This window comes from Esox lucius, chromosome 20 (assembly GCF_011004845.1).
Source record: "Esox lucius isolate fEsoLuc1 chromosome 20, fEsoLuc1.pri, whole genome shotgun sequence".
Classification (NCBI taxonomy): domain Eukaryota; kingdom Metazoa; phylum Chordata; class Actinopteri; order Esociformes; family Esocidae; genus Esox; species Esox lucius.
This window is the reverse complement of record NC_047588.1, coordinates 15,789,650-15,816,880: the sequence shown is the minus strand read 5'-3', so window position 1 is coordinate 15,816,880 and position 27,231 is coordinate 15,789,650. Positions and strand designations below refer to the sequence as shown.

Below are 27,231 nucleotides of genomic sequence, written 5' to 3'. Positions count from 1 at the left end.
GATGGCTACTTCCAGCAGGATAATGCACCATGTCACAAAGCTTGAATCATTTCAAATTGGTTTCTTGAACATAACAATGAGTTCACTGTACTGAAATGGCCCCCACAGTCACCAGATCTCAACCCAATAGAGCATCTTTGGGATGTGGTGGAACGGGAGCTTCGTGCCCTGGATGTGCATCCCACAAATCTACATCAACTGCAAGATGCTATCCTATAAATATGGGCCAACATTTCTAAAGAATGCTTTCAGCACCTTGTTGAATCAATGCCACGTAGAATTAAGGCAGTTCTGAAGGGGAAAGGGGGTCAAACACAGTATTAGTATGGTGTTCCTAATAATCCTTTAGGTGAGTGTATATTACTAATATTATTTTGTTCAGGGCTCCAGGTTTTGCACTCTTTACACCAAGTTATGCGTATTTGTGAGCTGGCCACAAACGATTTCCACAAACAAATGTAAAAAGGCAGGAGATTAGAAGTGCAGCTCTGTTTCCACCAAATTTTGTGTGCACAACCAGTCACCGCCAGGTATGCCTATGCTGGCCTCTCTAGATAGTAAGGCCATGCCCACTGAGTCTGTATAGGTTTTTCTTAGTTTTGGGTCAGTTACATTGGTCAGGCTTCAGCATCTGTGTACTCTAATTTCATTAGTTTTTTTGGTTGATTCCTTCTAGAGAGTATTTCTCATACATTGGTCAGGCTTCAGCACCTGTGTACTCTTTTTTTTTTTCTTCTCATAATTTGGTTAGGTCTGACTAGGTTGCTTTCCTGGGACTCGGTGGAATCAGTTTGTTTTGTGAACAGGACTAGTTGGCTTAGAAGGCTTTTCTCTAAGTTAACCTCTCTGTATAGCAACGCGGTGGTCGCGAAGTGTCAAATTTAATCAACAAGTCTGCATTTTTCTGTCACACTCGAACCTCATTGGTGGGACTCCTCGTGAGGCGCTGTGGCTAGTTGGCTCGGATCATCATTCTCCGTTGCTTGGGCATTACACTTAAGTATTCTCACATGTAAAAAGTCGTTCAGGGGTTGAGCGTGTAGAGGTGGTATGGCTTGAACTTAGAGTGGGATTTTTGTCGCTCACCTGCTTAATGTATTAGGGGGTTGTTCATCCCTTTCACTTCTTCTGTCTTCGTTGATTAGAGGAAGTAAAGAAAAAGGTGAGAGGTCGAAGTGGAGAGGTCTTTTCTAAAAGCATCGAACTAGGCTTTAAGTGGGGTTATGGTTCTGTTGCTTTATTAGGAGGTGGCATAGTACCTAAGACGGTTAGCGACTACTTTAGTCCCTTAATAGAAGGAACTGCACTCCGGACGAAGAAGACACGAGAAAGGTATTCAGCCAGGCAAGTCAAGTGTAATGTCTGAATCTAGCAAGCTATCTAGCTAACGTTAGCCAATTAGCTAACTAACTAAAACTGTGTTAGCCATTTGGTGTATTGCCTTGAGTCAATTAATGTATTAGATTAGCTAGGTCGCCAATCTTTATTACCCATATTCATAATTGTTCAGGTAGATAGATCTAGTTAGCCCTGTGTTATAAATTCTAAAGTGGTGTATTCGACTGGGGGAGCAACACTTGACGCTGGTCTCACGACGTGGTTCTTTGATAGTAGCCGCAAACAGCGTTAGCTAGCTTGCTGGCATACCACACCGACGACACTAGAAAGGGAGGGATAACACTTCCATCGCTGGTATTTGGCAGTTCGATGTTTTAACGTTAGCTGGTTAAATCGGATTGTTAGTTCGTTTGCCGTCATGTTACAGTACATCCTTGGTGTTGGCAAAGGGACAACCATGTCAGCTAGCAAACATTTGATTTAACCTATCGACTGCTGTAGCAAACATTAGCACAGTCATTTTTCTACGACTGAAACCTAGTTTTACTCAATGTATTACTGTACTGTACCGCTACCGTAAAGTACTTGTCCTAATTTCGTCATTTTATTTCTTATTCTACTGTATCATAATTAAGAAGGAAATATTGTAAAGCAGGGCAATTTACTGTAGCTGAAAACTAGCCTAACCTTTTTTATTGGTGGGTATAGTTGTGTAAAATATAATATAGAAGTATTTTTTTTTTTATGTTACACAATATATTCACTACCTTGTGCCACACCCTGACTAATCTGAGCATTTAAAAATTTAAACGCAAGATTATTGATCCCAATGGGATCACATTTACTAGGCGGGATGGTGTTGCATCACTATCTCCACTGTACATTGTCTACAGTAGTACTGTGTCACTCACGTTCGAATACCCAGCTAAGTGTCATTCAAGATTCTAGAATATTAAAATATTGAATTAATTAATCATTAATTCATATTTTTTGTGGAAATTAATAAAATGTTTGAACATATCATAGTTTGAACATATTTCAGGCATATGTTATCTTTGCTTTTTTTCTGTGCAAGGAATTTACTATGTTAAAGAGTCAACTCTAAACAACCAACTGTCCTCATAAAGCTTGGACACTTGAAAACCGTATTTAATTAATGTAAGGAAAACTTCCAATGCAAGCAAAAATCCACCACCCATTTTGACTGCTCATCCATCAAATTAGTACAGTAGAGCAGGCCTGTTCAATATTTAGGCTGTGGCCCACTAGATGTTCACACTGGAATTGTTTTGTGCACTTTTTAGACAGATACATTCACCTCCTTCCATTTATTTTCTTTATCCTTTATTTTTTACTCACTCAATTATCAGGAAAATGCCTGCAAATGCAATTTTTGCCCTACGCCATCACTAAAATCTTTCCTCTCAATATTGTCCTTGTACTGTTTTCTTTTGGTCTCAGTTTAGCAATTCTTTGTGAACTTATATGACAATTCTTACTGATAGACTGGACCAATTTGCTCCATGTGTGTAACCATTGATTGTCAATGAATTGTTGCAGTATAGCTTTCAGGCATTCATCCCAGCTGAAATTGTCATAACTATCTGTACAGTGATGTTGCATTAGTGTTAGTATTTCTCTTCATTATGGGAGAAATTAGCCGAAACACTACGTTGCTACTTCTCAATGCAGGCCAATATCCCTGTATTTATGCTGTTTCTTGCCAGATGTAATAGTTCTTTTTTAAATTTGAATTATGGCAATAGAATGCACAGTTCTTAGTGATTCAATCAAACTGGGCATTTTAGGAAGCATTGAGAGGTAGTAAGCATTTATTTGGTTTAAGCCTAGACTTGAGACTATCTCAGTTTGTCTACCCTCTTGAGTGATATTGTTAAGCTTACTGTTGTGTAAATGTTATTGCACTGTGAGCTATACTGTTCAGCAGTAACAGTAAGAATTATTCTTTGAGAACTTTTGTAGGTGTAAACATGTGCAAAGTTGAGATTTGTCCCTAACTTCCTCTCACATGTGCCTCTGGAACATAATGACACTCTGTTATCGTCAAAAGCTGTATTGTTGTCCTAGTGGTTAAGCAGGTAGACCAAGTACTATAAATGAACTGACTAACCTCCCTGAGCCAGGCTACTGGAATGTATAGTGGCACGTCTAAAGACTTTGCATCATGGAGGCTCAGTGCTATTGCTGGCTGGGTCATTAGTTAACTCAATGTTTCTGACAGTGCTTTTGGAAAGTATTCAGACCCCCTTACTTTTTCCACATTTAGATACATTAAATGTACATTTACATATATTTAGAACTGTTGGTGTGACCCTGAAAATTGAGCTGATATGCATTCTGATTCCATTGATCATACTTGATGTATCTGGAAATTGATTACAGTTCACCTGTGGTAAATTCAGGTAATTGGACATGATTTAAAAAGGCACACACCTGTCTATATAAGGTCCCACAGTTGTCCATGAGGTTGAAGGAATTGTTCATAGAGCCCTGAGACAGCACTCCACCAATCAGGCCTTTATGGTGGAGTAACTGGAGTGACCTGGCAAAAGCCACTCCTGAGTAAAAGGCAGATGACGGCCTGCTTGGAGTTGGCCAAATAGCACCTAAAGGACCCTTGGACCATGAGAAACAATATTCTTTGGGCTCATTAAATCAAGATTGGACTCCTTGGCCTGAATGCTAAGCGTTATGTCTGGATGAAACCATGCACTGCTCATCACCTGATGCATAGTTGTGGCAGCATAATGCTACGTGGAGGGTTTTCAGTGTCAATGACTGGGAGACTAGTTAGGATTTAGGTAAAGACAGATCTTTGAATAAAACGGTGCTCATGACCTCAGTCTGGTGTGAAGAAATGACCTAACAACAGGACAACGACCCTTAGCACACTGGTAAGGCACTACAAGAGTGGCTATGGGACCGGTCAGTTAATGTCCTTGAGGTGCCCAACAGACCCTGGACTTTAATTCGATTAAATCTCTGGAGAGACCTGAAAATGGCTTGTCCATCCAACCTAACAGACCTTGAAGATCTACCGATAAGTATTGGAGAAACTCTCCAAATATAGGTGTACCAAGCTTGTAGTTCTATTCAAGAAGACTCCAGGTTTAATCATTGCTAAATGTGCTTCAATAATCAGGGAAGGGGTCTGGATACTTATGTACATTTGATATTTCATTTTTATAAGTTTGTACAACTTTAAAAAATTCTGAGCCTGCTTTTGCTTGGTAGTTGTGGGGTGTTTTGTGTAGACTGATGAGGGAAATAAAATAATACATTTTAAAATAAGGCTGTTGAGGCCTATGAGAATGTGGAAAAAGTGAATGGGTCAGAATGTACTGTACTTGCATGCACACATTCATACTGACTGAAATCTGTACAGATGGTTTCCTGTTAAGCCTGCCTCACCTGTGCAGCTAAAATATGGAGAGGGAGGGGCCATAGACCGGTGAGCTGCAATGTTGTGCAGCTAAATCCCAGATTAACTCACTGACTGGGATGTTGTCAACTCAGGCCTTGCTTTTCTGCACGCAAGTAACCCCACAACACTGGAGGAGATATATGAGCACCCAGTGCAGGATGGGACCTAATGGCTAGATATCTGTTCAAGATGTAGAACTAGGATGAGTCAAGTCTCGTAAGCCTGCTTTGACAGAATTCGGTTGGTGTACCCATTGTTTGTGTGTTCTGCTGCCTGCTGTATTTACTGTACACACTGTTCATAGTGTTGTGCGCTCAAGCTGCTCTGGAGTGGAGGTGGGCTGAGGGGTGTCAAATAGGCATCTGTTTTAGTCAGGGAACTCTGAGAAACCTTTTGAAATATGTGCTTGGAGGGCTTGGGCCAGACAGACATTAGAAGGGCAGCCAGGCTTTCCTTTAAACAGATTGCCTACTGTTCTAGGATGGAATTGCACTTTATCTGAAACGGAATGGCTATTAGGGCAGTAGAGGGCTGCATTTGTTTTTGGGTCATAGAAGTCAAGCTGATCTGGAAAGATTCTTTCTTAAGTGGGTATTGCAGTTAGAAAATGTAGGATTGCATTTATTTCCCATCCTTAATATTGTGTAAATTCTAAAATTAGTGTTCATTTGTTTTGGTTTCTAAATTGCGTGGCCGTTAGGGGTAGATTTTATGATAAATTTGGAAATCATGCAGACCCATCCAAAGCAACATGAACACAGGCTCATTAAGCATTGTTTTATGTGCTGTATGATCTACATGGAAATCTTAAACATCCTGGTGGTTTTACACACTCCATGCTTCCCTCAACTGAGCATTTAGAACCATGTGTAGCTGGACAACCTACAAACACGTCTTTCACCTGAGGGCGGAGCTTCATTTCACAAATGTCACAACAGGGCTGTATGCCTAGTCCCTGTACCAGAGTCCCTGTCTAGCAGGGTTTACAACACTGCATTACAGCCAGGTGTGCTTCACTTCCTTTCCTTTGTGTAATTGTCTTTCTACAATTACTACACTGTAACCAATAGTAAGAGGGAGTCTGAAAAGAACACTTAACACTGGATGATCTGAACAGTATATCTCAAATGTGTCCAGTGTCAGGTCACTTCATTCTCTTTTTGCGCTATGAAGACAGCTTGCTTACAGAAAAACTTAGAGCTGCCTTAGTACCTAGTATTTGAATGGGCCACATTAAGGAATTTGAATGAGCGGGACATTAACCTTTTGGTCTTGAGTCACTCCAATGTTGCGTTGCCTGTGTGCTTGGGATCATTGTCCTGCTAAAAAGTATATTTTTCCCAGACTGAAGCAACTTTTCTATTTGCCTGTAAATTGCACCATCATTATTCCATAAATCAGATGGGCATTCCCTGCTGATAAAAGAATCCCCACAACATGGTGCTGCCACTATACCTCTCTATCCGGATGGTGTGTCTTGAAGCAGGGACAGTATTAGTTTTGTGCAGCCGATGGTGTTTTGAGTTTTTGTGGAAAAAATCTCTCCTGACTTGCATCATGATTTCTGGTGAACTCCAGAGGTGATTTACGATGGGACTTTTGATTTTTATCTTTTATATATATTTTAACATTAAACCATGTTACCTTAATTGTTTTCACATTATCTTGCCTCAATCTGCATTGTAGTCTTTATAATCCATTTCCGCAAATATGTAGGCCTGGCAAAATGCAACGAAAGTGTCCCAGTGTGTCAGTCTGGTTCTACTTAACACCTCTAATCTCCATCGTTCCCCAGGTCCCTGGATGCCCAACAGCGCTCCATCCTCGCCCGTGTACGCACTGTGCCTCCGGATGGCCGGCAGCTGACCCCACCTCCCAGGATGACGGTAAGAGAGCGGCTGCGGGAGAAGATCTCTGCAGCGTTCTATCGCCACGGGCTGCTGTGCGCCTCCTACCCGGTGCCCATCATCCTCTTCACCTCCGCAAGCATCCTCACCTGCTGGTATGTTTACGTCTGGTTGTGGCCGTGTGCATTTTCCTGGTAATAATCTGAAACAGTTATTGATTAGTTGAACAGTCATGCGAAAAAATTAGGACACCCCATTAAATGTTCAGTTATTCATTAAAAGTTCACATATCAATGTCTAATCTTGTTTTATTCATTTCTGGAAAAATTATCTATTTGCAGGTAAACAGCAAAAAATAACATTGTTTTACTCATAAAACAAAAGACATCAACATAAATGCATATTCTAACTGAGGAAAAAGTTAGGACACCCAACCCACAAATACCTAGTGTTGCCCCCTTTGGCTGAAATAACTTTAGTGAGACACTGCTTGTAACCCTCTACCAGTCTCTGACATCGGTCTGAGGAAAGTTTGCCCCACTCCTCAATGCAGAATGCTTTAACCTGTGTGATGTTTGAGGGGTTTCTTGCATGTACAGCCGGTTTCAAGTCACCCCACAGCATCTCAATGGGATTAAGATCTGGGCTTTGACTGGGCCATTCCAGGACTCTCCATTTCTTAGTTTCCAGCCAGTCCTTGGTGGATTTACTGGTATGTTTAGGGTCATTGTCATGTTGCAGGGTCCAGTTCCGCTTCAGCTTTTATTTTCTTACGGATGGTCTTACATGTTGTTCAAGCACCCTCTGTTACACTTTAGAATTCATTATGGATTCTATGATGATGAGCTGGCCAGGTCCTGCTGCAGAAAAGCATCCCTAAACCATGACACTTCCACCTCCATGCTTCACAGTATTTGGTGTGAGCCAAACATGTCCTCTGTTCTGGTGTCCAAATAATTCAATTTTAGACTAATCTGTCCAAAGAACATTATTCCAGAAGTCCTGTTCTTTGTCTACTTTCTCTCTGGCAAACTTCAGTCTGGCCTTAGTATTTCTCTTGGAGAGTAAAGGTTTCCTCCTTGCACACCTCCAGTGAAGATTAAACTTGTGCAGGCTCTGATTGTAGAGGCATGCACTTTCACATCAACATCGCCAGAGCCTGCTGTAGGTCCCGTGATGACATTTTAGGGGTTTTGGAGACGACTTTTAGCATCTTGCGGTCTGCTCTCGGGGTGAACTTGCTTGGACGGCCAGACCTGTGCATGTTGGCAGTTGTTTTGAATGTCCTACACTTTTCCGGACAGTGGAACGGCTGATTTCTTTTGAGATCCTTTTGAATCCCTTACCAGACTCATAAGCTGCAACAATCTTCTTTCTGAAGGCCTCAGACAGGTCTTTCAATCTCACCATGGTGTTCACTCTTATGTCAACAGTCAGGAGCACACAACTGAATGTCTAAGGTTTAAATAGGGCAAGCCTCCTTCAAAATGCTGATTAACAATGTTCTAATCATATGCACCTGATGTGATACACCTGTGTGATTTCAGCCATTTTAAGTGGGACAAAATGTGGGGGTGTCCTAATCTATTCCTCACCAGAAATTGCATGTTTATTTTATTACATTTTAACAAAGTTTTAAAGTATTTTCTTCAGTTTTACTTGTTTTATATTACATGAATCTCTCAGTATTGTTAAAATTTATATTAACTATCCATATGTCAAAATATGTTAAACACACGTTTACATAGGTTGTCCTAATTTTTTCACATGACTGTATATTCTTTTTAAGAACTAAATGGCTTCTACTATATGACTTCTATACCTATATCCTACCTAGAGGAAGTCTCCTTACAAGGAAAAGGGAATTATATGAAGATTTCCACTCACTGAGTCTGGATATTCATTGGACTAGGTGGCATAGGTTTAGCTGGCAATTATGGGCCGCCTCCAAATACTTTAATATGGTCTTTTTGCTGTTGCTCAGATTTCATGATTTCCATTCATGGGGAAGATTGTATCCATTGAACTATTGGATAAAGGAATCATTTTGCATTTTTAATGATTTCATACACTCCCCTAAAGGATTATTAGGAACACCGGTTCAATTTCTCATTAATGCAATTATCTAATCAACCAATCACATGGCAGTTGCTTCAATGCATTTAGGGGTGTGGTCCTGGTCAAGACAATCTCCTGAACTCCAAACTGAATGTCAGAATGAGAAAGAAAGGGGATTTAAGCAATTTTGAGCGTGGCATGGTTGTTGGTGCCAGACGGGCCGGTCGGAGTATTTCACAATCTGCTCAGTTACTGGGATTTTCAAGCACAACCATTTCTAGGGTTTACAAAGAATGGTGTGAAAAGAGAAAAACATCCAGTATGTGGCAGTCCTGTGGGCGAAAATGCCTTGTTGATGCTAGAGGTCAGAGGAGAATGGGCTGACTGATTCAAGCTGCTAGAAGAGCAACTTTGATTGAAATAACCACTCGTTACAACCAAGGTATGCAGCAAAGCATTTGTGAAGCCACAACACGCACAACCTTGAGGCGGATCAGCTACAACAGCAGAAGACCCCACCGGGTACCACTCATCTCCACTACAAATAGGAAAAAGAGGCTACAATTTGCACAAGCTCACCAAAATTGGACTGGAAGAATGTTGCCTGGTCTCTTTCTGAGTCAGAATTTGGCGTAAACAGAATGAGAACATGGATCAATCATGCCTTGTTACCACTGTGCAGGCTGGTGGTGGTGGTGTAATGGTGTGGGGGATGTTTTCTTGGCAACTTTAGACCCCTTAGTGCCAATTGGGCATTGTTTAAATGCCACGGCCTGTCTGAGCATTGTTTCTGACCATGTCCATCCCTTTATGACCACCATGTGCCCATCCTCTGATGGCTACTTCCAGCAGGATAATGCACCATGTCACAAAGCTTGAATCATTTCAAATTGGTTTCTTGAACATAACAATGAGTTCACTGTACTGAAATGGCCCCCACAGTCACCAGATCTAACCCAATAGAGCATCTTTGGGATGTGGTTAAACAGGAGCTTCGTGCCCTGAATGTGCATCCCACAAATCTCCATCAACTGCAAGATGCTATCCTATCAATATGGGCCAACATTTCTAAAGAATGCTTTCAGCACCTTGTTGAATCAATGCCACGTAGGATTAAGGCAGTTCTGAAGGCGAAACTGGGTCAAACACAGTATTAGTATGGTGTTCCTAATAATCCTTTAGGTAAGTGTATATTGGATAAAGTAGTGTCATGTCCATCTATTTTCCTTATTACACCGCTTGCTTAACCAGGACGTTTTTCAACTAATACGCATTCTTTGGCAGACGAGACATTCCAGACCACAACCCCTATTAAGCTTGCAGAAACCAATTGAGTCTTTTCTGTGTGGAGCTGAGCCAAATTGCCCTGCATGTTACTGGGCAGTTGGTTTGCTGCAATCAGGTTTTAACAACCTGCCTCTATGAGGCAGTTATGGTGCCACTTGGAAGCCATTTTTTCTAAATGTGTTCAAGTATTTGGGTGGAATTTGTGATTAGATGCCTTGGATTTAGGTCTATGTGCCTGTGATTTGGCATTCCCCTTCAGTCATATTTGTAATATGAAAACCTTAAGTGGTAATTCTGGGAACTGCATACCTCCCCAGCCTGGGAATCGAGATCCAGCCCTTTCTGCTTTCCTGAGAACCAACCCATTCTCACAGGAATAGATGTTGGTCTCTAATGCTTAATCTGTCAACAAAGGATGGTGCAGGCACTTGCCTTGAGGTTATTTCCAGTACATTTCATTGATAGAACTGAAACTTGGACAAGAATGTTGGTAGGGTCTGCTGGGGAAATAAGTAAAAATAATCAAGCCAGTAACTAATATTCAGACTTCCCCCATGTCGATTCCCATCCTCTCTGTCCTTTCCTCCAGTTACCCTCTGCTGCGGCTGCCTCTTCCAGGGACAGGGCCTGTGGAGTTCACCACAAGCATCCGAGATTACACCGTCCCTTCCCATGAGCCCCAGGGAGACCTTGGCGAGCAGCCTGACTGGGTAAAACCCTCTTGTCCCAAGATCACATTTAAAAAATTATGTTAAAAGTTGACTAAGTTATTTTTCCATATTCAATCTGTAATGTCCACATAGTTACTCTTAAGGATTTTTTTACCGTCTCCCATTGTATCTCCAGTATCGGGGCCCTCCAGTGGCCTACATCCAGCAGGTCTTGGTGAAGGCTGCTGTTTCTCCCTGGGACAGTACCCTGGTACCTGTGGATGTGTTCCGCTCTCCGCTGGGTCGTATCTTCACCCTGCTGGAGGAGATCCGCAACCATGTACACAATGATGGGTATGGGATATAAACATTTTAGTCATTTAGCAGACTGTTATCCAGAGAAAATTACTTACGTTTAAGCACCTTGGTCAAGGATTTGAACCAGTGACCTTTTGGTTACTTGGCCAACGCAAGTACATTGCAGTTTGTACACTGCAAGTATATATTTTGGGTAAGAGGGTGGGTGTGGTTTGTTTTTAAATACAGTAGCATTCAAAAGTTTGGACACCTACTCAATCAAGGGTATTTCTTTATTTTTACTATTTTTTTATATTGTAGAATAATAGTGAGGACATCAAAACTATGAAAGTGTAAAACATGTCAAAATACATTTGTATGTTTCTTCAAAGTATTCCACCATTTGCTTTCAACCAAATGATGTGGTAGCCATGTTGGTTGAGTGTGCCTTGAGTTCTAAATATATCAGACATTGTCACCGGCAAAGCACCCCCAAACCAACACACTTCCTCCTGCATGCTTCATGGTGGAAACCACACAGCTGTTCCTTTTGAGGTCACCCACTTGCCGTCTCACAAAGACAGTTTGGAACCAAAAATCTTTGGGCCGAGCAGACTAAAGGATTTCTAATGTTTATTCCTTGTGTTTCTTGGCCCAAGCAAGTCTCTTCACATTGATGTCCTTCAGTAGTGATTTCTTTGCAGCAATTTGACCATAAATGCCTGATATATGCGGTCTTCTCTGAGAAGTAGATTTTGTTGATGTCTGTTATTCTGTGAAGCATTTATTTGGGCTGCAATCTGAGGTGCTATTCATTGCTGACTCCTGAGGCTGTTTACTGTAATTAACTGATCCTCTGCAGTGGAGTTAACCCTGGGTCTTCCTTTCTTGTGGCTGTCCTGATGAGAGACAGTTTCATCATAGTGCTTGATGGTTTTTGTGACTGTACTAGAAGAAACGTTCAAAGTTCTAGAAATTTTCCAGACCTTCATGTATATTATTTTTTAATGAGGGTCTGTTTTATCTTTGCTTACTTGAGCTGTTCTTTCCATAGTATGGACGACTACAATACAGGTAGGGTTCCCAGTACAGCTCTGTGGTGTAGTGGTTAACGACACAGCCCTTCATGTAAGTGACCTGGGTTTGAATCTGGAGAAACCATCCAAATGCTCTCTAGCAAACCTCAGACGGGCCTGGACATGTACTGGTTTAAGCAGGGGGACACGTCTGGCACTGCAGGATTTGAGTCCCTGGCGGCGTAGTGTGTTACTGATGGTAGCCTTTGTTACTTTGGTCCAAGCTCTCTGCTGGTCATTCACTAGGTCCTCCCATGTGGTTCTGGGATTTTTGCTCACTGTTCTTGTGATCATTTTGACCCCATGGGGTGAGATCTGGCTTGGAGCCCCGGATCGAGGGAGATTATCAGTGGTCTTGTATGTCTTCCATTTTCTTAATTGCTACCACAGTTGATTTCTTCACACCAGAATCTGCTGCTTACCTATTGCAGATTCAGTCTTCCCAGCCTGGTGCAGGTATACAAATTTGTTTCTGGTGTCCTTTGACAGCTCTTTGGTCTTGGCCATAGTGGAGTTTGGAGTGTGACTACTTGAGGTTGTGGACAGGTGTCTTTTATACTGATAACAAGTTCAAACAGGTGCCATTAATACAGGTAACGAGTGGAGGACAGAGGAGCCTCTTAAAGAAGTTACTGGTCTGTGAGAGCCAGAAATCTTGCTTGTTTGTAGGTGACCAAATACTTATTTTACCGAGGAATCTATCAATGAATTCATTAAAAATCCTACAATGTGATTTTCTGGATTTCTTTTTTAATGTTGTCTCATATTTGAAGTGTACCTATGAGGAAAATTACAGGCCTCATCTTTTTATGTGGGAGAACTTGCACAATTGTTGGCTGACTAAATAATTTTTTGCCCCACTGTATTGTTTCATCCACAGTTCTGTCAATCCCCACTGTAGTTTACTGGAATGTCTTTTTTTTAATTCTAATCTGGAGGTTTAAATGCAGCTGGAGAGTCCTACAATGTTGTTTTATCAATAGACTGCCGACCCCTGGCCACAACAGCTGTTCTGAGTTCGGCTCACTAAAGTGAAGATGGAAGAGCTCCAATATGTATTACAGTTTTGCCTACAGCTTGTGCCAAGGCTCCTTTTTAAACTTTTGACTGGTACTGTATATAATTAAATAACCACTTAGCCATTGCTGCACAGACTGCAGAAGATGTAAATCTTTACTAATCAGAATGTCAATAATTGAGAAATGTAATGCTTCTACATGACACAGGTGAAATTTCTGCCTCAGCTCTGCTTCCTGTGGAAGGTCATTTAGAGATCCAAATAGAAACTGCTTTATCTCTATAGAAACGAGAAGTCATGAAACCATTCCAATTCCTTTTAAGGAAATTAGAAGCTGTGAAAGTGACCTAATGTTTCTTGATATGTTTTCAGTTTGGCGTGGAAGTATATTTTCTGTCGTTCAAATACTATTAGGCTTCATGACACAGACAACCCCTGAACCAACAGCCCTTAACCATGCATGGCATTGTTTTAACATGCTCATGGAAATACAGTGGTATTTCTCCACTCCTGTTACAATGTACATTTGATGTATCATTGTACCGCACAAAATGTTTATTCATGCAGGACTTTATTAACTCTGTGGGGTGGAATAGACCAATAGTGATGTTCTTTTCCTTTTTAAATAGAACTGATATACCTTGGTTCCTCCTGTCTCTGTCCAGTTCCGGGGTCCGGAGCTTGGAAGCACTGTGCCTGCATGTGACAGACCTGTTACCGGGATTGCGGCGTATGCAAGCTATTTTGCCAGAGCACGGTTGTTTGCTGGTCTCCCCTGGAAACTACTGGAAGAACCAGCGGGAGCTCTTTGACTCTGACCCAGACCTGCTAAAGACTGTCCACCAGCACGAACCCAAGGGACTGCACACCTCTGCCACATTGAGAGGTACACAAGGCCAGAGGGCAGGGGGGCTTCCTTCTGCGCTGTAAACCTCACCTGGTGTTAGACAGTCGTCTGTGTGTGTGTGTGTTTCAGACCTGCTATTTGGCATCCCAGGGATACACACAGGGGTGAGTCTGTACAGTAAGAAGAGGGTGGTGACCTACACAATCACCATGGCCCTAGGCAGCTATGACGCCAGCTTCCTGTCCAGCCTGCGGGCACGTCTCCACCAGCTGCACCCCTCGGCGAACTGCAGCCTGCACGATGACCACATGGTGCACGTGCACTTCAAGGAGGAGATTGGCATTGCTGAACTCATCCCACTTGTCACCACCTACATCATATTGTTCGCCTACATCTACTTCTCTACACGTAAGTATCTGGAGTCTCAGTACTGAATTGCAGGGATGGACAGTTTGGGCTCTAAAGGGATCCGTACCATATCCCTGCCCTAAAGGGATCCGTACCATATCCCTGCCCTAAAGGGATCCGTACCATATCCCTGCCCTAAAGGGATCCGTACCATATCCCTGCTCTAAAGGGATCCGTACCATATCCCTGCTCTAAAGGGATCCGTACCATATCCCTGCTCTAAAGGGATCCGTACCATATCCCTGCTCTAAAGGGATCCGTACTTGGGTAGGTACCAATTAAGTCCAACATCTAAATTTAGACATTTCTAAAGTATACTGTACAAATGTAAGATTGATCTTTAATTTAAAGTATTATGATTTCACTTGCATGTTTTTTTTTCATGTCAGGTAAAGACATTTTATAATGTGTGAAACTTCTGGACTTGGCTTAAAGGCTACCAAGTCTGCCCAGGTTTAATTTACCAGTGAAATATGACCAAATGCATTAGTGTGAATTATCTTGGCTTTACATCTGTCATGTTGCAGCCCTAGGATATGTATCTTCTAATACTGGATGGCTACTTCCCCTGCTCTACGGGCGTTTGTCCTGTCCCCACATCACTCTCAATCTGTACTGGACCCAGACATCCAGTCAGATTCCATCTGCGTAACCCTGCTTATTGGTCTGTGAATCCTCTATCTCTCTCCTACCCAGGTAAGATTGACATGGTGAAGTCCAAATGGGGATTGGCGCTGGCTGCTGTGGTGACTGTGCTCAGCTCTCTGCTCATGTCTGTGGGGCTCTGCACCCTGTTCGGCCTGACACCCACGCTCAATGGAGGGTGAGGCGAGCGTGCACTTCTTCTACTGTACTTGTGAGGACTTCTGGGGAGCTAAAACACTATTGTATTTTTCCTAACTATGTGTTACCCTACACCTATTTATAAGCATAGGTTTGACCCCGGGCCGAAGATATTTAGTCTACATGTGACCACCGGCAGATTGTCCTCTTTCACTGACATGCCGCAAGACTCGCACCCTTGCAGTGGTTACTCATGTGTTACTCTTGCACTGCAAATGTTGCTGTCTGATGTATGTGATAGGACTGTTACTGGGAAAAATGGCTGTGGACATGCAGCGGAATCCCCAGGGGGTGGGGGTCAATATTGACATGGAGTCCCTGGTTAATTACACACAGCTTTTTCCCAATGTAAAGACTCCTGTGAGCAGCTCAGACCCTCAATGACAGCCACAACCACCATGGTCTTAGGTTCCAGCTCCATACATCTGGGCATGGATTCACACACACACACACACACAATTAATTTATTACTGTTGTTCTGTATCTTCTGTGACCTAGTTTTGTTACACACTGACCTCCAGACCTTATCTTCACCTGTTTATTACTGTTTTTCTTTATCGTCTGTGGCCTAGTTGTGTTACACACTGGCTTTCAAAGACTTTGTCAGGGAGGTCAGCGTGTGGCTGTGTCTGAGACCTAAAGCCTTGTCATAATGTCCATATGCCGCTCTCTTAGGGAGATCTTCCCTTACCTGGTGGTGGTGATAGGGCTAGAGAACGTGCTGGTCCTCACGAAGTCTGTGGTGTCCACCCCTGTTGACCTGGAGGTCAAACTACGCATAGCTCAGGGTAAGAGGGGGGAGGCTGGCAGGGTTGGTCTGAGTCTCCTGTGACAGGCACTATAATTGCAGTGTGATTGTGTTTCCATGTCTATACCTGTGAATGCATTGTCTTGTCCCACACCAGGCCTTAGTAATGAGAGCTGGTCTATCATGAAGAACATGGCCACAGAGCTGTGCATCATCCTAATAGGATACTTCACCCTGGTGCCTGCTATCCAGGTACCACACACCACACTGGCTACAGGCGGTCTCTTCCCATGCACACGGCCACGGTCGGGCGTAGCGTAGCTACTGCCGAACCACGTACAATGACACGCTTCTCCTGTGGACATTGTGGGAGTAAGCCTGTGTTTGTCCCTCGCTGTTTCCAGGAGTTCTGTCTGTTTGCTGTGGTGGGCTTGGTGTCCGACTTCTTCCTTCAGATGTTTTTCTTCACCACAGTCCTTTCTATTGACATCCGGCGCATGGAGGTAACTAACACACACGCTCTTTCACAGCGATCATTACGTACCCTGTTGCTGTGTGTATATAATGTCTCACATGAGGTCATATTTCCACCTCTTGAGACATGAGTCATTTCCAGAGTTGACAACACTTGGCAAAATATTGACATAGTGTCTCTCTCTATCCACCGCCCACCCCCGGTTACACTCATACACGCCTAATCCAACATGCACCCATGCATTCTTGCTTTAACTCAAATCCACACACACACACACACACACACACACAGTTGGCCGATCTGAACCGCCGTCTTCCGGCAGAGGCGGGGATGCTCCCTCCCAAACCGGGCCCCCTTCGTCCCCGGGAGGTGCCCCCTCCCCCGCGGCCCTCCCCTCACACGATAACCCTTCAGACGCCAGCCTTCAGGAACCTGCGCCTGCCCAAGCGTCTCCGCGTGGTCTACTTCCTGGCACGCACCCGCCTGGCTCAGCGCGTCATCATGGTGAGACTGGGGCTCTTCCTGGAGTGCCACTTAGTATCAGCTGCGGTTGCTAAATTGTTTCCCAGGAACCCTGGTTATTACTCTATGATATCTGGGTATTTTGTGATAGCAATCTATTAAATTATAACATGAATATTTACATGTACAACCCCAGGGCTTAAAAAATTTGTTTTGTTTTTGCTGTATTTACAGTGATCTTTGAAATATGATTTTTTCAATTATTATTACCGTTATTATTTATTGCATTTGTAAAGAAATGTATTGCATCATAGCGGAAGAGTTTTTTTATTAATTATAATTATCGGATACAAATTTTATAAAATATATAAGGAATATATACATTAAATACATAATACCGTAAACTAAAGTTATAATACATATTATATAATAATGTAAAGTATGATTTGATTAAAGGGAAGGGTAGGTCAACCGATAGAGGTGTGTCTTAAGGCCTGTTTTCAAAGCCATGACTGTCTGCAGCCCTGAGGCTGTCAGGGAGGGACTTGCACAGGTCAGGTCCAATGAAAGAAAAAAGGTGCAGCCTCCCATTTTTCAGAGCAGTGTTTTATAAAAAAAAAAAAAAAAATGGAATAGTGAGCGTGGATTCATCCATTTATGACTTCATTGACAATTGCATGTGTGTTGCCCAACAAGGACAAATGATCAGACTTTTTTTTTTTTTTAAATGCTTTTTCATTTCCCTATTGTTGATTGACAAGATGACATATTGGATGATTAGATGAAACTTTAATGTCACATTATGAATACAGTACAACGAATTGCAGTTAGTATCTGACCAGAAGTGCAAATAGAAGAGGGCAGGAAATTTACAAGCATCAAAAAGTAAAAGTATATGTTGCAAGTGGAATGAATAAGAAATCATGAGAACCCTGATGTTGTGAAAGACAAATGTAGATTGTTCAATATGATGCCTTTTATTAGGTGAATTGTGCTTTTGATTGACTATGTACAAAGTGTAATTTCATGAATAACTGTGATTTCAGTGACTTGTATTCATGTCAAGATTTTAATTTCTAGGAAACAGTGTGCTGTAGAAGTAGCCATAATTCATTAATGCCCAATAGACTGACTCAATACATTTTTGAAGTATTTTCTGGTGCTCTAAACATATTGCACACTAACTAAAGTTGCGAGCACAGGTGCTATGTAATTGAGCCCTGTGTGTGTTTTTGGACCAGTGTTTTCTGCATTGATGTGTCCTTGTATTGCTGCAGGCAGGGACGGTGATCTGGATTGGTATCCTGGTTTACACCGATCCGGCTGGCCTCCGCACCTACCTGGCTGCCCAGGTGTCTGAACAAAGCCCCCTGGGGGAGGGAGGGGCTGGGGCTTTGCCCCCCCACCTGGGAGTGGCCCCTGTTTTCCCCGTGCAAGGAGGGGACCCCAGCAGCACCCTCAGTGTACTCCCTGCCCCGGCTGAGCCCACCCTCCTCCCAGAGAACCAGTCCCGGGGCCACAGCGGGTCTGCACTCCCCAGGGCTGAACTCCCCCGTCAGGCCCAACCCCCTCCTGGGCCCCAGATCAGCTGGGGAGCGGAAGACGAGGAGGGCTGGCGGAGGCTGTCCTTCCGCCACTGGCCCTCGCTCTTCAGCTACTATAACATTACACTGGCCAAGAGGTGGGTCGAAGCTGTTGGCCGGACTGAACTATGATGTTGGATTACATCAACGCAGGCAGGAACGTTTAATTTGGGAGCGTAATCCAGTCCTGTTCTTTGTCGCAGATACATCAGCATTCTGCCAGTCATCCCGGTCACGCTGTACCTGAGCCCCCAGGAGGCCATGGACACCCGTCACCCACAGGACACGCGCCATCCCCCGCCACCCAGGCTCCACATCTCCGACCCGCCAGCAGACCTGACACTCTACAAGTCAGTACTCACACCTGTGCTTCCAGCCAGTTTTCACTCTTTCCAACGTGTTCTCCCAGTTCATGTCACTGCAAAGTCCATATAGGGGTCACTAATATCTCCACGGTCGGGAGAGTGCCACACAGTCCCGACCCACATCTTATACGCTGGGTCTCATTCCTCCCCTCAGCCTTGCTTCTTAACCTGGTAAACTAAACATGGCCAGACATCAGTTTTTCTTTCTGCGTGTTTGATCTCAAAAAAGTGAAAAGGAAAAACAATCTGTACTGACTGTAGGTCTGGGAATTGTCAGGGACCTCAAGGCACAATGGTATCATTATATTAAGTGTAGATACCATAATTATGCACTGCCATTCTTTTTACCACATTTCTATACATTGTGTATTATCATTCTTTTACTTTTTACCCTTTCCAAACACTTTGTATTGTCATTCTGTCCCTGTTCATCACAATTAATTCAGTGTTCAGTGTAATATGGTCAAGTACTCTGTTGAAGCCACCCCCCCCCCCCCCCATCTCTAGCTGACTGGATATTGACTCACTTTGGTCTTGCTCAATGGCTCATTTGATTGGCTGTCTGGTGCCTCATAAGATGTCATAATGTAGTGGGTGATTGTTTTTTTACTATTCCCCTGTTTTCCTTAGTTCCTTTGTTGGTAGTAGGGGGGCAAAGGTTCTCCAAAGCAACAGTCAGTATGTCAACATCAATGGAATGAACCACACTAGCACCTGATAACCCTATGAAATGGTGTTGGTAATATGGCTTTGTAGAGTATATAAGCAGTTTCCCTTAGATTTCTTCCTGTTCTTTTGCTAGATACCCCTGTCACAACCTTTCTACGTTTGTCCTTGGCCAGTAGCATATTTTATATAGCTCCATCTTTTGGACTGTGTTCCGTGATCTGGAAGGGATTCTTTTTAATTGAGATAAGAGTCGGAAGGTTTCAGTCTCAATGCTAAGGGCACTTTAATCATTGTTAGGGGATCAGGTCATGGTCATCTGGTGAGATCTAGATAACGCTACACTGAGATAAAGACCACAGTGGTGAAGTTGGAACGCAGGTCAACCACAGATTAGGATTTATCTATTTTAATCATTGGGTTAAGTCAATGACCTTCAGGATAATGCAACATCATATCTGTGATTGTCCCATTAGGGACATTAGTTCCCATTCTGGAACTTTGACCCAGGTGAAAGTACTATTCTATTCGGGGAATTTCCCTCAGCCTGTTTTTAATACAGAGTTTCAGTCTGACGTGTGTGTGAATATGTGTACTGGACCAGTTTGACTGCTATTTCTCACCAAGCAGGTCCCACCAGAGTGTTAGGGCCTATTATCATGGCAGCGAGACATTCTACACAAGTTTTTTTAGGCTTCTGCCTTCACAACAGTTGTCACTTGTGGTCCACACTGGATTATAATGGGGCTCTACGCTTTTCTCATGAGCAGTCAATGCTATGCAATTGTTCATTGTTGTCACCAAGTCTCAAGGCTTTAGGGAGAGGCTGTGGCAAGGAGCGTGGGAATGAGTGGGACGTATTTTAGATAGAAGCGGAGGTGTTTAGAATTTTCATGTTAATTTCCTGCAATTTCTCCCTGAAGCATTTTGCGACGTTGGCCCTGTTGTCAAATGGATCTGGGGTTTTAGATTTTGACACCCCCGGCGCCTCTCAATAAAATGAATCATATATTAATTAGTTTTTATAGATAGTGGGCTGGATTTGAACCCATGTTGAACAACTTTTTATGTGGCTCCCTTCAGCAGGGTCAGGGATTCTGATCAGGATAAAGGGAACAATGAATAGCAATCTGTGCTGCCCATTGCCAGAAAGGTGGAGTTAAAGAATTTCATCTTTCAACATGAGAATCCCAAATAAACTGCTCTAATCCAAGCAGTAGGTAACTTGGTGTCTGAGGGAAAGAGATTTTTACCTGGCTGTCACAACCTTCGTGGTAGTCAGATTGAAGTTTAATTTCTTTATTTGGTTTCGCTGTGTTGATTTTTACTCTAGCAAGGGGTGACAATTTGCTGATGACTACAAATACCAAGCAGTGTTAGTTCTTTTTTATTATGGCCTCTGACAGGAGGTAATCAACCCCATGTGTGTCCTCAGGGTAGCTGCTCTGGGCCTGGCTGCCGGGGTTCTGCTGGTGCTGCTGCTTCTCTGTCTGTACCGGGTCCTCTGTCCCCGCAACTACGGCCAGAACGGTGTGGCTCACGGTCGCAGGCGCCGTGGAGATCTGCCATGCGACGAGTACGGCTACTCGCCGCCGGTCAGTGAGATCTCGCCTCTGCTGCTGCGCGGACACAGCATGGTGAGACGGCGGAAACCGGAGACATAAATACCACTGATCATTGGAATGAATGTGTCCATACATCTCCCATCTGCCTTCAATCCCTGTCCAGGACATCGAGTGCCTGGCCAGTGACGGCATGCTGTTGGCCAGTTGTTGTCTGGCGGGGCAGATCCGTGTGTGGGATGCTCAGACTGGAGAATGCCTCACCGTCATCCCTACACCGGGGTAAGATGCACACGGGGGGGATCGTGGGACGGGGCTGCCTTTTCACGTTGCCCTGTACCAACTCATCTGTTAATGTTGGCCGCTTGCGAACCCCGTTGTGGGTGTGTTGTTGGGGAACGCGGTACACCAGCTAAAGGCTTCCGGGTTGATCGGGCTTCAACACCAAACCTTCTCAATCTGTTTCTCCTCGTCTCTCTCTCTCTGTCAGGCTGCGGCGAAATAGTAGCAGTGGCTGCTGGGAGCAACGGGATGGTTGGGATACGGCGGCTGCGGTCGACCCTGAAAACGGAAATGGTGGGACCGAACCCGCCGGGGGTGGGGTTTTCGAGGAGGACGAGGGCTACCCTCTAAGGCAGCGGACTGCCCCACGTCTGGCACTTTTTGGGGACCAACCCGACCTTACCCCGCTCATTGACACCAACTTCGCCTCCCAGCCACCCTCCCACCTCCTCCTCACCCCGCCCAGGGATGCCTTTGACTTTGGGGGCCTAGTGGAGGGGGCCTATCAGAATCATGAGCCTCCCTCGCCGAGTGTTACTTCACCCTATCCCACCCCCTCCCCCCCGTCAGGACCCCCTCCACAGAGGAGGCGCAGCCTGGGGGACATCCTGCCACCTGGTCCCCAGGAGAGGCGTTTTGTGGGTCAGGGAACCCCGGACTGGGAGAGCGCTGTGTGGGCCATGGAGCTCCAGGGGAATCTTATAGCTGCCGGTAGGAGCAGTGGAAAACTGGAGGTGAGAGCCCAACCCAAAAAGAGAACCTTACAAATTCTTCTCTGGGGAAAAATGCTTTTTCCACCTTGGGGATTAGATTTTGGCTAAACTTCATAACATCAAGGTTATGCTATTAAAATTAGGTTAGGGTTTAAGTTAGGATAAAGGTTTGGGGATCTGGAACATGGATTTCTGGTTTTGAGGTTCCCACATAACCTGAGAAAAGTGTGTGTGTGTGTGTGTGTTGTTGTTAGCTGTGGGATGCTGTGGAGGGCTCATTACGCTGCAGTAATGAAGACGGCATCTCCGGGATCACAGCCCTGGCGTTCCTCAACAACAGGATTGTTGCGGCCAGACTCAACGGCTCTCTAGACTTCTTCACTGTCGATATCAACAAGCCTCTGGGCATATTGCAGTACAGAGGTGAGCTTCACACACCCTGTCAAACTCAATGACCTCAATATGTCTGTAATATGATTGGACAGTCAAATGATTGGCACCCTGAATAATTCTTATAAATTCCAATCAAACTAATGTTAAATACATCTCAGTCGTAAGGAACAGTATTAGGGCCTACCATTGCTTCCTGTTTCACTGGGCTTTAAAATGAGGTAACCAGCATGGGAAAACCATTTGGAATCTTTTTAAATCCTGTTATCGCAGTGATTCAGCCAACTGTGATGCAGTGACCATACAGCTGCAGCATTCAGGACCTCCAGGAGACTGAAACTGGATGTTCTAGCTTGACAGTGACGGATCATTGCATATCTAGACATGTAACTGTTCTCCGAGATACCCATAGTTAATGTGTGTGTGTGTGTGTGTGTGTGTGTGTGTGTGTGTGGTCAGGTCCCACCGGGCGAAGTAACATGCCGCCCTCGCCGTGCTACAGCAGTGAGGATGTGATCTCGTGCCAGCTGACGCGGTCGGTGCAGTGTGCCCACCAGAAGCCCATCACAGTGCTGCGTGCCGCTGCGGGCCGTGTTGTTACCGGCAGCCAGGACCACACCGTCAGGGTGAGCCCAAACACACTTGCCCCTACCTTTTTGTTTCTGCCCGCCAGTTAACTCCAGAATTTCTGGCAACATGGCCAAGGCGAAGGGCTAACGTCAGGCCATGGCCGTCGTGATATTCCTATGCTGGTGTACACACTGAGTTAGCTGGCTGTCTCGGCCCAGACTGGATGTAATGATCCAACGTCAGAAATGCAGCTCCATTTGGTGGCACACCTAAGATGAAAACATGAGAGGATTTCCGCTCATAGAAGGATACGGTCGCTTCCTAAAAGCTGACTTAGAATGGTAGGTGTTCCAGGCTCAAGTGTGCTGTGTGCAATAGCCAGGGGATGGAGTTCTACATGAACATACAAGAGAAGCAAACCTATGTAGTGTCACAAAGGGAACAAACACCCAGATGTCAAATCCTGCTGTTTCACATCTGTCTGTTAGGTGTATCGTCTGGAGGACTCGTGCTGTCTCTTCACCCTTCAAGGCCACTCTGGGGGAATCACTGCCATCTACATTGACCAGGTTAGTGAGTGGTGGAGTCTATCAGAACTGTCTGCTAGTACAGCGTTCAACTCTGACTACATTACAACACAAAAGATGTCTTGTCAACAGGATTTGATACCAGCTACAACGGAAACCCACAACCCCCATCCCCCTGCATCACTATTTAAATTCATTATTTTCATTCAAGATATTCTTTACATTCCTGTTTCATGTTGCAGACCATGGTTCTGGCCAGTGGGGGGCAGGATGGAGCCATTTGTCTGTGGGACGTGCTCACAGGCAACCGAGTGAGTCATGTGTATGGTCACCGCGGCGACGTCACCTCGCTGGTTTGCACCACGTCGTGCGTGATAAGCAGCGGCCTGGACGACCTCATCTGCATTTGGGACCGCAGCACAGGCATCAAGATCTACTGCATACAGCAGGTGGGTCTGGGAGTTGTAGTTCAGACAACAGCACAGGCATCAAGGTCTACTGCATACAGCAGGTGGGTCTGGGAGTTGTAGTTCTGAAGATACTAGGTCACTTCTCCCCTGCTTGAACAAGCTGTAAAATGTTAGGTCTCTACACAGATTAAATATTTTCACACTGTCTGTGAAAATATGTGCCTCTCCCAATCACGGAGGGTGATCTAAAGCAACATCACGTGCTACGTCAGAACTTCGGACAGACTGTTGATAGGACAGAAAGAATGCAGAATTGGATAACTCTCATTGGTTACTGAGAAACACTTTATTATGGAGATATGGCTTCTGACTATAGGCCTATTTAGGAAGGCCAATTTAGGAAGCACAGTTTTGAAAGTGTTCAATGCTTTAAAAACAGTGGGGGGTTTTTATGAGCACTTCCAAAGATTGTGTGTTTTTGTACATGCAGTAAGTGGACTAGTGCTGTAAACCCCTCTGACAAGGTTAAATACTGACCTTGTACTGTCATCTCACTGTTATGCTTCCCAACTGTAGGGTGTTCTGACTGAACTTTTATTTATTTCTCTATATTTGCCATATTTTGTTTTATGTAATGCTGCAATGAGCCAGTGTGTGACCTAGATACACTCTGTTCAGTAGAGGTTTGATTTCTGACAAGACAGTCCATCACTTAGTCAGGGAGACAGTTTCTGAAATGGTCCTATAGTTTAAGCATTATCCTCTCTTCAACATCTGTCAATTGCTCTCCACCCCAACTTTCCTTTCACTAAATGGAGCATGTCTCTCTCTGTCCCTCCTAGGAGGTGGGCTGTGGGGCCAGTCTGGGTGTGATTTCTGAGTCTCTGCTGGTGACCGGAGGACAGGGCTGTGTCTCCTTCTGGGACTTGAACTTTGGGGACCTCCTCCAGACAGTCTACCTGGGCCAGAGCAGCGATGGCCAAGGAGTCCGCCAGCTCCTGGTGCTGGACAACGCTGCTATCGTCTGTGACTTTGGCTCTGAGCTCAGCCTGGTCCATGTGCCCTCAGTGCTGGAGAAGCTGGACTGAGCCGGAGCAGACACAGGAAAGATGGCACACTGCTGCCTGGTAGACTGTGGATGATTAGCCCCTTTTTGCTACACTATATACTGCAGTTGGACAATCGTTTTGAAGTGACTGGGTTATTTAGATTGTTAGCACCTCCCCTGATTGGGTGAGAATTTCTATAGCAATAAAAAAGAAGCTAATGTCTGGTTGGAGAGAGGCTGACGGATGTGGGCAACCTGTCTGTATCCAAGCATTTGATGGTGTTGGGTACACGTCCCAAGAGTTTTCTAGCTGACGATCAGACACCTGGTTCTGTTTTTGTTTTTTGGACAACTTTTCTGTCCATGCCCTCTATGCTGCTGCATTGGCTGAGTTCTTTGATACCCCGCCCACCCCACCACACCAGCCAATCATTGGAGAGCAGCTGTGGCAGGCTCGTGCCATCAGGTGTAAGAGCCAGCCGCATCAGTTATGTGTCTGTCCTGGGAAAGAAACAGTCCCTTTTTATAGTGAAACACTGCTTACAAAAATGTGTTAAGAGAGAATTGGATACAATTACTGTAATACCAAACGCCTCCATAGGGTGTGGTTTTCATGTTTGAATCTATTATTTATTAGTGATGTTTTTAATAACAATTGGCTCTTACATAATACTGTGGAGATGATGTCATAAATGTGTGTTTTTATTTTTATCAATGATTATAATATTTTTAATATGACTATTTTGGAAGTGACTTTCTTGGGGTGGGGTGACGAGACATTCCTTTCTCAGCTTCAAGCTCTGATTTTAGGGCACTTGCTGCAAAAGCACCCCTTTGGTCCATATGAGCCTCTTTAGTAACAAGAGGCTTCCTCTACATTCAATACTTTCTCCTTTCATTTTGGATTTGTATTGGCTAGCTGCATTGGCACACATTGCTAGTTTACAATGGCTTCCCTGTTCCTATGTTTAACTGTGCACAGTGGTACATTGTGAACTTTGATGTTAAGCTACCATTGTAAATCCTGCCCTAGGTCTTGCAATACGACGAGGGATTTTGGATTGTACCTACTGTCTACTAATTACCCTGTCTACTAAGGACCTTTCCTCAAGCTCAAATTATCTAATTGAATGTAGCGCAACACTGCAGACACAGACAATGTGGTTGTATTGACCTCGGTCTACTTTGTTACTTATGCTCACACTCAAGTGCACTAGCTGAATGTAATGTAGAGCTGTAATGCTTCATCTGGAAAAGCAAGTCAAGATTTCACATACAGATGTACTACAGACATTTAACACTAACTTGTGCACTAATGCTTAACTGCACTTGCTCAGTACAAAGACATTCAGATGTCCATTCATACTGAAAATCACCATGAAAATGTAGAAATGCTCACATCAGACGTGTGAATGCAGGGCTGGACAGCTCGTCCTCAAGGGTAACAGTGTAGTGGGTTATCAGTGACCTTAATTGAAGAGAAACGAAAAGACACACTGCTTCCCTTACGGATGTCATTTGTTCATCTGTGCACTATTGTGTAACAGTTCTAATTTATTTAGCTTTGTTTTTATGTAAATAATAGGTTCAAAAAGCTTTAGAGGATGTGTAGAGATTAACCTTTTTTAGATTTTGGGGGTAGCAAATCTTTTGAATTCAGATCTTGTAAGGAATATTGTGTAGGATATCAGAAGTGGAATATTCCACAATGTACCAATCAAGCTGCATAGTACTGCCACCAATATGGTTGTTTTCCAAGTCCTTCCATATAATTTAAACAGATGTGGCCTATGAATTAAATGCCAGTACTCAGCTGGCGTGAGCGCTATGCCTCATGAAGTGGAAGGTTTCTGGAAATGAACTGGAGATTTTCTTTTTTTACAGAAATCCAGTCCCAAGGAGGTTGAATGGATGTGTTTAATAGAATTTGAACATGCCCATGTCCCCTTGATTTGTTTTTTTATTCTGGTCCTACCAAATGGTTGAATGGGGTGGTAAAGGGTAGGGACAAATGGTTGTGAAATATTGTTTTTCTGAAAGTATAAGGCTAGTGCCCCCTTCAGAAGATAAACATTGTCAACAGTTGCAGATGGAACCATTGTTCTACATGGTGTTCTACTAATGGCAATTCTGAATGGTTCTATTGGAACATACTGACACCTCTAAGGTTGGCTACAGCACGCACGAGGTGTTGTGGGAGTAGCTAAAAATGTTCAGAACTATTTTACTATTTCTAACACCGGAGCAAAACTTTATACTAATTTCCAAATAAAGAGGCTTTAACACCTTGCCATGTCTGTATTGTGTTGTAGAATA

The 27,231-nt window shown here is 44.0% G+C and overlaps 1 protein-coding gene across 3 annotated transcripts; it reads left to right on the top strand.

Annotated features, from left to right (window-relative positions):
* Nucleotides 1-742: 742 nt before the first annotated feature.
* On the top strand, nt 743-27,205 carry scap (SREBF chaperone). Of its 3 annotated transcripts, none has more exons than XM_010867481.5 (21): nt 743-1,162; nt 6,579-6,785; nt 10,565-10,685; nt 10,822-10,979; nt 13,682-13,902; nt 13,993-14,271; nt 14,968-15,094; nt 15,790-15,902; nt 16,020-16,114; nt 16,267-16,365; nt 16,629-16,841; nt 18,077-18,480; nt 18,586-18,732; nt 20,849-21,050; nt 21,142-21,257; nt 21,466-21,991; nt 22,225-22,393; nt 22,820-22,986; nt 23,419-23,499; nt 23,700-23,906; nt 24,710-27,205. In XM_010867481.5, exons 2-21 carry the CDS (start codon nt 6,664-6,666, stop codon nt 24,953-24,955), a joined length of 3,813 nt encoding a protein of 1,270 aa, XP_010865783.2. In that variant the 5' UTR covers nt 743-1,162; nt 6,579-6,663; the 3' UTR covers nt 24,956-27,205. The 3 variants fall into 3 exon arrangements, with proteins under 3 accessions (XP_010865783.2, XP_010865784.2, XP_010865782.2); XM_010867482.5 differs by lacking the exon at nt 743-1,162 and adding an exon at nt 1,171-1,332; XM_010867480.5 differs by lacking the exon at nt 743-1,162 and adding an exon at nt 1,171-1,344.
* Nucleotides 27,206-27,231: the final 26 nt, after the last annotated feature.